The sequence below is a fragment of the Cystoisospora suis genome (assembly GCF_002600585.1).
Source record: "Cystoisospora suis strain Wien I chromosome Unknown contig_2825, whole genome shotgun sequence".
Lineage (NCBI taxonomy): Eukaryota > Apicomplexa > Conoidasida > Eucoccidiorida > Sarcocystidae > Cystoisospora > Cystoisospora suis.
This window is the reverse complement of record NW_027155621.1, coordinates 29,073-38,771: the sequence shown is the minus strand read 5'-3', so window position 1 is coordinate 38,771 and position 9,699 is coordinate 29,073. Positions and strand designations below refer to the sequence as shown.

Sequence of the window (9,699 nt, the reverse complement as noted above, 5' to 3'; positions counted from 1 at the left end):
GGACTACGGCAGGCCTAGAGAAGGTATACCAATGTTGCTCTGAGACAGGGATAGCCTTGCTCTAACTACACTGTATCTGAAGCGTTTTAGTGGTCCACAACCTATATCTGTTTGCGCAGCGAGTTAGGCTTGAAGACCATCATGATCTTTTCTGTTCTGCTGAGGAATGTTCTAGTTGTCGTTTACTTTCCTCTCTCTACAGCGAGACAACGGACAACGTTCCAGAGCAGCAACAGCTCGTCCAGATGGCTCGTGACAATAACGCTCTGATTGAATTGAGTACGCGCACGGTAGAAAACCGACAATACGTGCCCGCACTCGTAGGCCTACATCTTAGAATTTCACCTGTAGCATTGATCTTTCGACCTCACCAAAGAAGTAGCCTTGTAGGCCCATATCTTTCAGTTAGACTTGTAACATCGTTCTTTCAAGCTCAGCATAGGTAGGCAGGGGACAAACTGTCTTAAGGCTTTCCCTGTTCACTTCTGTGTGTTTCCTGTATAAGTAGACCTGAAAGATTTTACCTGTCTTTGCATGGCGACTGCTGCGTGATTACGTTGTCGATTCATGCGGTGTAGACTCGGCCTCAATGTATGTGTGAGATGTGTAGAGAACTTTGTCGCGTAGTTCACTATACTTAGAACCGGTGATAGAGGAAATGATGTTTCTTCGTATGTATGCCCCGCCTTGCTCTCCATACACAGGCCGACTGGAAAAAATCGTGTATATGAAACCATGTAGTAAAGTTAGGTGGCGCGTCCTATGTCGGAGGGAGATGTCCTTTCTCCATGCATGCTCCGTCTCTTCAGAAAACCGTTTTGGGATGATTTTCATGCATTTCTCTCCCGTGAGTTCTCCGGATCTGATCGGCGCGAGAAGAACGTTTCTCTGTATCAGTGTCGCTATCTCTAGTGTCTCTGATGCAAGAAGCGTCCACCGGGGACAGAAAGAGCCACTTCCTTCGAAATATCTAGAGATATATCTTAGGTAGCTGGATGTTACGCTTAACGTGTGGAGTGAAGGAAACTCGGCAGAAGGAAGGATCGTGCTTTCTTCGGTAAGCATTAAGGAAGGCCATTCGCTGCAGATACGCATGCATACGTGTGTGTTCGGTCTCGTGTCTGCAGAGAAACTTGGTTTGGAAGAGACAGCGGATTATCTCGGTCACTGTCTGGGGATTCGTAAGAAAGGGCTGGATCCATCTTTTGTCCAGTATGTCCAAAGGGCGTCTGCAGGTGAGTCGTCTCTGACCACAGCTTGTAGCCGGATCGTTTGTTCTGTGCGAAAACAGATGGATATCGGCGGGTACCTGTGAGTGTGTGTATCTATTCAACCTGCAGGGTCCATATTCGGTTAGCTTTGAAATCGACAGTCTGATGTGCGCCCTCTTTCCGGGGTCTTGTTCTCTCAGTGTATATGTGGTGATATCCCCACAGATATGAGAAAAGAACAGGAGTTCTTCACGCCAAGAAAAGAGTGATGTATGTAATCTGAGTATGTGAATCATGCGGATTTTCCTTCAGGGTAGGAGACTGTATGGAAGTAGTGGTTGAGAAGTCCCATCTGCATGCATGCTTGGAGGGGGGCAGGGGCTGGCTCTATCTGTATCTCCTGATTTTTGGCTCAATGGGACATCGGCTAGTCATGCTGAGGATCGATTCATCTCACTATCACTTTCTTTCTCTTCCACATGCACTCCACCCTCTTTAGGCAATCTCTTCGATATCTTGTAGTCTTCTCTAGTTTCCATGACGAGTGGTCTTACGTGTAGGCAAGGCAGTTGGTCTTCATATCCTTGTGCTTTTCTTTCTTTAGGTATTCCGAAATATGCGTACCTAACAGCCCGTAAGCTTGTCGCTGACGGGGCAGTTGTCTTGACTCCAGAAGGAGGTCTGTCAAAGACTCGTAAAAATCCTAAAGACACATCCGCATCGACGTCCGGAAGGAGTGGAGGAGGGGGGCCGTACAGCTCTTCAGAAAGCATGCAACGGGGATATCTAGGGAAACAGCGAGGAGAAGCGGTTGGTCCTCGTGACACCAGTGGAGAGAGCAAGAAGGGGAGAGGGAGCACTGGCGATGATAGCGACGAGGTTGAAGATGATGGTGATAGCGAAGATGATGAAGAGGATGAAGAAGAAGAAGAACGAAAAGAAGAAGACGAAGTTGCCAGACACGTATGTGATCTCATTGAGAAAGTCCGACTTCACCGGGAACAAATCAATCATCTCCAAAACGGGATGGGTGGTCCGGTCTCAGGACCTGCTGGCCTTGTCTCGACCCCTAACGACAGGTGAGAAGAAGGAGAAGAGAAAGGCAAAGGAGGGCAGTTCTACAGTGAGGGTCACTCGTCAGCATATCCACCATACACACTTGCTATCCAGGCTTCAGGCAGATCAGCGCATTTGTAACGATACGAGTTCCTTGACTTCAGCGTAGGAATCTTTCAACGAGCCAGGGAGACGCCTCTAGCTCGAGGCAAAAACCCTCAGGAATACTATCAGAACCGCGTGTGACGGAGGTCATTAGACGAGGTGAAAAGTACAGGAAGTTGAGTTGTATTGGAGCCGGCTATCACGTGTATCGAATGATGGTGTGGAGCGGACCTGATGACTAGTTCTTCTCAGTCTTTATCTGAGACGAAGGAGAAGATCTCTTTCTGCTCTTCTACTGTCTCGTGTTATAGCACGTGAAGCAGCTTTAGGGAAGAGAGAAGAGATCTCTTCGTAGGCTCTAGTTAGAAAGGGGGGTCTCCAGAGCTCGCACATCACATACCTAGGTACTTCCCTGTCGGCGACGGATCCGGCCACTCTCATCTTTAGCTCTCTCTTTTTTTCATGGACTAACTATCACCTTTCTCTTTTTCCGTTTGAAGCGACGATTCTGTTCTAGGTTAGAGTGGCCCTCGCAGGTCCCCAATAGTGGTGTCTATCTCGCTGTCTTTCAGTGGTTGTCCAAGCACTGTTTAATAGCAGTGTGTGTGCGCCCATGGAACTTATATGCATGTTTGTCTAATGTTGTGTATGCTTCTATGCAGTTGGACCCATTCAGCTGTCTACGATACTCTCCCTCCGGATGTCCGAGCTCCAGATGCTTCGTCATTAGTATTGAATCCGCCTCCTTTATCTGCTTTTGATCTGGGTATGATGGACGAGCATTCGATGCTTTACGGAGACCTAACTAGTTTGAGCCAACCAGGTCTTTCAGGCTTAGGCGGAGGGACCGGGGGAGGGCCTGATATGCCATCCCAGATGTATCTTGCAGCCAAGTATCGAGATCGTCTACACGGACGTTCTTCGGAAGAAGATCAGGGGGGGATGGGAGCAGATTTCTCAGATAAAATGCATGGACTTGCAGACGGAAGTGGACGTCGTGTATCTCTTCCAGCCAACTATACAGGAGGTACGGGGGCGGGAGGAGGTATCGCATCGCATAGGAACCAGCAAGGAGGGTTAGCTTATGGACCAGGTGGTGGTGGAGGGGCCGGAGGCCGTAGTAATCTCGGAGGAACGGCTGCCCATGGTGGTGCTATTACAGGTCATAGCACGCCCTGTAATCGGGGTGGGGGACGTCTTATGCTGGGACGAGCTGCAGATCGTCAGAGGGTTGAAGACGATGCTCGAATCAGTCGAGGAAAGCTCACACGTGCTGAGTTTGCTTTCTTACAGAATGCACCTCCATGGGTTCATCTAGACGACATCGATATCAGAGGTCTAGCCTTATATAAGAAGAGAAGATGGGCCGCAGCTAGGAATCTTGACTGGGATTCAGATGCTGAATGTGCAGTTGAACCAGCTGAGGAATCAAGTGAAAGCGGAAATCTCGTTCTTGGTGGAGGAGGGGAAAGAGGATTCCACCCCCATCGTCGTCGTCCCCGGTGTACACGTTACACAGGGATGATCGTTAAAGCAGATCTTCAATCTCTTCCTTTCATTCCTGAGTTAATAGCCAATTGTATGTTTACTGTAGAACGTCTTCAACCAGAAGAACAAATGGTGGCGAAAGTGGCGTCTGTTTTCCCATGTTCATTCAATCCTATTGAATTGTGCCGAGCTTATCCACGACGAAAGCCTTTAGAAGAATTCTGTGGTATTATCTATCAGCTCGTTGTCAAAGATGTATTAGAGGTTTGCGATCCACCTTCAGCGGATGATCTCGCGTCGTTAGCAGTCTCGGTAGGCTTCGAGAAACCCAAGACTGGATCAAGTTCAGGAGGAACGGCAGGCGAGACGACCGGAGGTCATGGAGGAGGAAAGACAGGGGGGGGACGCCGTACTATAGAAGCTATAGTCCCTCGAACAAAACGTCTCTCAAACTTACTGAATGCTCAGGATCACATCCATAATAATTCCTCTTCTAGACTCTCACATTCCTCTGTGAATGGAAATCTCCGAGAGAGTATAGGAAATCTCAGTACATCTTCATCTCTACAACCTCCGCCTATTCTAGGGGGAGGGTGGCCGAGTGGACCACGAGGAAGTGACGCAAGTATCTCAGGAGATGGGTCTCCTGTCGGCGCAGGCGCAGTCGGTCGCACTAGCACGTCAAGTCGAAGAGAAAGTAAACTAGGAGGTTCACAAGATGCGAGTCTTGAAGATGCTCCCTTTCCTGGACTGGCTCCTGGGCATGAAAGACGTCCTTCTGTTATGAAAGCAGGGGGTGTAGTTACACCTCAACGACTCTTTGAAGGTTCTTTAGGTGCCGCAGCAGCACGTGAAGCGGCACTTCCTGCTGGTGCTGCTGGATCATCGAACATTGCAAAGGCCGGTGCTGTTGTCTCAAGAGCGCTTTGGGAAACTGTCCTCATGACTGACGATGGCTCAGATGTCTTCTTACGATTCAATAGCATTGCTTTACAACGGGTATGTGTGTTCGTTCCAGCCTAACAAAGTTTCCCATCGATATCTCAATCTGCCAGTGGGCCGTGTATCTGCATGTCTGTCTGTCGATCGGCTGTATCTCCCGGTGTATCTGTATTCATATAGACATCGGCTTATGTATGCAGCCATCTGTCTCTGGGCAAAAAATTTACGTCTTTACTGATGTATCCAAAGTATCCATTGGTGTCTCCCAATGTGTGTGAGTCTATCTTCGGAGTAGCCCTCCTCCTTAGACACAGCGCTCGCCAGACACGGCTCAATCAGACATCCAACATCGTGCAACTGAGCCGAACGTTAATGTCGCCTTACCTTCATCTTGTATATTGACAAATGCAGTATGATCTTCATCGTCATATCCCCTTACCCTGGCTGTACTTTTCGACTGAGAGTCTCTCGGGTATATTCCGCTTGGATCGACGTAGGCTATGAGTATTTCTTATCTTCGTGTTCTGTATCTGTGTTGTGTCACTTGGTCTTCAATTCACCTGTACGACGGACTACACTCGGTTGTCTCTTGCTCTGTGCTCTAAAAAGACGTACATCTATGTATGTATACCTGATCCTTCGTCGACGTACAGTGTTCTTCTGTCTATGCTGAGGATGGGGGAGTTGGTAATATTTCCTATCCGAGTATCATCAAACACATCGCACTCTTTGGACTCTCCGTGTGTTCTGACGTCAATAGGTTGTCTCTGATCTTCTACTAGCTGATGAGAGGAAGTGGCTGACTCTTGTCTGTAGGTAAGTGTCTTTCTAAAGTTGCGTCTTATCAAGCACAAGCATCAACAAGAGAAAAGCTCTGAATTTCCTTTTTTCTGAGTGACACTCCTTCTTATTATCGAAGATCGTGTTTCATTCGGTCGTTACGCAAAGCTCTTCTCAATGGGGGTGTGTCTGTCACAAGTCTGTAGTGAGGGAAGATCGCCAGACGACAGAAGTTCCCTGTGCTCGGTGTAGTAGTAGTAGTATGGTGGAGTTATAGATTTACACTACGATTTTATACATCTCTATGTACATTCGATGTGGAGTTTCAGAAGGAGACAGGTCATCATATGGTGTACAGACATCTCTGTGTATAGTAGTGTATGTTGAGTTTTCGACGGAAACAAATCATCGTATGTCGCTGGGGTGAGTGGTCTTCGGTATTGGCCTTGTTCCGCTCGTCCTCCCAGTTTCTTCCTCACTCATAATTTCCTGTATAAATAAGAGTAGTCTCCTCAGTTCCTTTGTTTGTCTCTTTCCCTTGCGGTCTGCAAGAAACGAATTTAACGGGGTTCTTCCGTCATCATGTACTCGCTTTCTTGTCGTATGGACAATATGGGTGTCGACAGGAGCGACATAATCTCTTTCTTCGTTGTTGCTTATCTCACACATATGTCCGTAGTGACTTCTCTCTCTATGTTGTTCTCTGTGTTTGTCTATATGTCCAGAGACGGCTTTTTCGTATATTTCATCCCTCGAGATATGTATGTATAGATATGCACACGTGTACATAAATACATGTGTGAGGCGCCCCCATGTGCCTATGTTCCCCCTCCCTCCCTCCCGGGTGCACGTGCATGTGACTTAGGAGAATCATCGCTTTACGTTTCACTGAAGATTGCTCGGCACCCGCAGTTAAAACTACCCGAAGCAAGGCCGGGAGTGCAGCTGCCGCTTCAGCAGGTGCTTCGAAGAAAAAGAAGACTCCCCCGGGGGAAGGCGTCGTCAAGCCAAGTGAAAAGCAAGGAGGCGATACTCCTGTTCTTACAGAGGATGTCTCATCGTCCAATGCCTCGGTTGCAGAAGACAAAGATGAGGAGGAAGAAGATGAAGAAGGTAAGAAGGAACTCTTTCTTCCGGAGTGTTTCCATCAGATGGAGAAGAGGGAGAAAAGTCTTGTGGAGACTTGTCGTCTCTCTCCCGGATCTCGCTGTAATAGTGTAGATACATTACGGGCAAGCGAGAGGGAGAGTGACAGGGGGTATGGAGGGATCTTTTCTTTTGGATAGAACAGCTATGAACCAACGCACTGCGAATACACTGTGGTATTTCTTGTCGCTGGTCCATGGTGCCGGCTCTTTCACGTCAGAGGAGAGAGGGAGATTCATCGTCATGAAGTGATTCTCTTGAAGCGCAGCTCCTCTGGTTCTTCTTTCCTCTCTCTGAGTATCCCTCTCCATTCTTTGGAGACACCGTAGATAGGTATATGCGGAGAAGGTCACAGTTCGTTGCCTCGGCCCTACTAGATGTGGGTCTTCGGAGTTTTCCTACCCGTGCGTCTATCTATCTATCTATCGACTTAAGGATTACACGTGGACAATCAGTAGATAGGTGTAGGTACACCGAGCGTTACAGAAAAGAAAGGAAGGGCAACCGTTATTTTTGTGCTTGTTGTGAATGCATATGCATGGTTTCATATCTTCGGGTTTCCTCTCCATCTCTTGGTCTGTTTCTCTCCTTCTTTCAAACAGAAATCCTTAGTGGAGATCAACCGCCAATTCCTCAGTCTCTCGTTGAGACAGCCCTGGCAGCTGAGCGTGAGACCCACGAACAACTAGCCAGAAATGAAGAAGCTGAAGCAGTTAAGGAACATAAAGAAGAGATCGAGAGACTCGTATCGAAGGCCGTTCTATCTCGATGTTCAAGTTCGCATACCATCGTCGGGAGAAGCCTCTCAAGAAAAGGAACTTCAAGTGTATTAGGCAGTAGCCGCAGTAACACTATGAACGGCTGCAACAATAGCAACAGTCATATGAGTAGAGTCTCTTCTTGGAGAGTGGGAGAAGAAGAAGAAGAACACCAAGATCATGATGATCATAGAGTCGCAGGAGACAGAGACAAGAAATCTGTCGATGGCGCTGAGCAGGGGATCAGGCTGGAGGGAGAATGATGAGAAACATACCTCTCTATCTTTAGTCTATCTCCGTATCTGTCTGTCTTCTCGAGGAAGATTGTCGTAACAGGATGAACGTATGATGATCTTCTAAGAGAAGGTAGAAGACCTGTGAGAAATGAGGCCTACAGAGGGAGACAAAGAAGAAGAAAAAGGAGAGAAGAGAAGAACAAAGTAGAGATGGAAGCAGTCTATAGGTTGGGTGTGTATATACGTCTCTCTTTCTTTGTATATACACCTGGGAATTGATGGACGTTTTTATCATTTGTGCGCCTATGATTGATTGAGTGATGGGGGAGAGACAGGCGCGCAGCATTTGAACACGCCAAAAAGTAGCTTTTCTTTACTGCCTGGGAGAAGACCAAGGATGACGAAGATACCTGATAGAGGTAGTTGCCGATTTGTGCGACATGTCCTTCCAGAATATCTTTATCGGAAAAAAGAAGAAAGTGTTTTCTCGAAGGGGCTTCGTCGCAGGATTTCACGGTGGGGAATATGTAACTTTAGTTGCTACTAGAGGAGCCGTGCAGTTTCAACTTGTCAGTCTGTTTGTCTACTCATCTACCTATGTAGACATACCATCTCTCATGTACGTTTCCATAGATTCGTGGATTAAGGGGATCGACGATAGATAAGTCGTATGTGTCGTCTTTCTTTTCTTTTTCCTAGTCTCGAAACAAGATACTCGCTCATTCACTTTGGGGATCTGGTGGAAGCGCGTCGCGGGAGGGTGTAACGAGAAGGAAAGAGACTGATTAAGCTCGGGTTGTCCGAAAGAAGCAGAGCAAAAGAAAACTTGCTAGGCTCATCTCCCTCTTTCTTTTTTTCTTCTCAGAGTGACGATTTGCGCTAACGATTCTTTTCTTTATCATAGAAGTCATGAATCCTTGTCCGACAAAGTTGTGATCTTCTTCGTCTTCGTCGTTTCTCTTAGACCGTAGATTCGCCGCCACATTAGTGCGTTCTTGTCTCACCATGTATAGATGCTAGGCAGGTCTGTAAGAACCTGTCTGCTTTGCTTTGGGGACCATCAAATCAATCAAACAGGAGGAGCGAAGAAGGGATCGGGGAGAGCGGAAGTGAGGGAGAGAGGAAGGGAGGAAAGCCAGAGGAGAAGAGCTTAGGAAGTCTAGTCATTTTCCTCTTGCTTTGTCTTGTTTGTTGCCTATTGCCCTTGTCGATCCCGAAATTTCGGTGACTGACATGCATCTCTATTGGTTTCTCTATCTATCATCATACCGAAAGATCTGCATGCTTTTCAAGCAGAAAAGAAACCGCTCACGTTTTTTTGTGCATCTACGAGCAGAGAAAAAGACACTCCCTCTCTTGAAGAAATCCCCTAGCCTTTTCAAGGAGGGACTTTCTGTTGACAAACTCATTCGCTACTCATCCTAGACATATATAAGGTAGATATATGTGATTTCTATGATCAGCGCAATAAATGCCCCCCCGTCGGCTTTGATGGAGAATGTACCAAATTCACTTGCTAGAAGACTTCTCATGTTCCACTCTTCACGAAGGGAGACAAAAAGAACATCAGCGGAGATCGGCAATCGACTACTCAACTACACGAGCCCACGCCGGCGCGCCAGCTTACACCGACTATTCTTATCACTACTCTGTTGCAGTCGCTCGGAAGCATGACGTCTTCGTCACAGCCGCTCTTTTCTTGTTTTCTCTCTTCTTATCGTAAGAGAAGAAGAACTACTTCTTCCTTGTCGAGGAAACGACGACACTCCGTTAGTTCAGCCAGTGTGGAGCCTTATCAGTCTCACCAAACCTCTCCGCTGGGTCTCAGCCAGCCACGAGAGGTGTACTATGTACATACATATATACAGTCGCATAAGACGGGGTATTAGGGGATCGATCAGTCTCCTTACATCAGCGTACTGTCGTCACCCGCCTGATACGGCCGGGGCGGTCCGCTCCGCTGCTTGCCAGAAGACT

The 9,699-nt window shown here is 47.5% G+C and overlaps 1 protein-coding gene across 1 annotated transcript; it reads left to right on the top strand.

Annotated features, from left to right (window-relative positions):
• Nucleotides 1-200: 200 nt before the first annotated feature.
• Nucleotides 201-9,031, top strand: CSUI_005816 (adenylate). Its single transcript, XM_068065984.1, has 7 exons — nucleotides 201-279; nucleotides 1,128-1,235; nucleotides 1,816-2,290; nucleotides 3,035-4,859; nucleotides 5,563-5,618; nucleotides 6,448-6,695; nucleotides 7,331-9,031. Exons 1-7 carry the CDS (start codon nucleotides 246-248, stop codon nucleotides 7,747-7,749), a joined length of 3,165 nt encoding a protein of 1,054 aa, XP_067922042.1. The 5' UTR covers nucleotides 201-245; the 3' UTR covers nucleotides 7,750-9,031.
• The last annotated feature ends 668 nt before the right edge of the window (nucleotides 9,032-9,699 follow it).

Excerpts from the sequence above, each read along its gene's own strand:
- CSUI_005816 (XM_068065984.1), top strand. The coding sequence starts at position 246 with ATGGCTCGTGACAATAACGCTCTGATTGAATTGA. Across the intron at positions 1,236-1,815 it reads TGTCCAAAGGGCGTCTGCAG|GTATTCCGAAATATGCGTAC; the intron begins GTGAGTCGTCTC and ends TTCTTTCTTTAG. Across the intron at positions 2,291-3,034 it reads GTCTCGACCCCTAACGACAG|TTGGACCCATTCAGCTGTCT; the intron begins GTGAGAAGAAGG and ends GCTTCTATGCAG.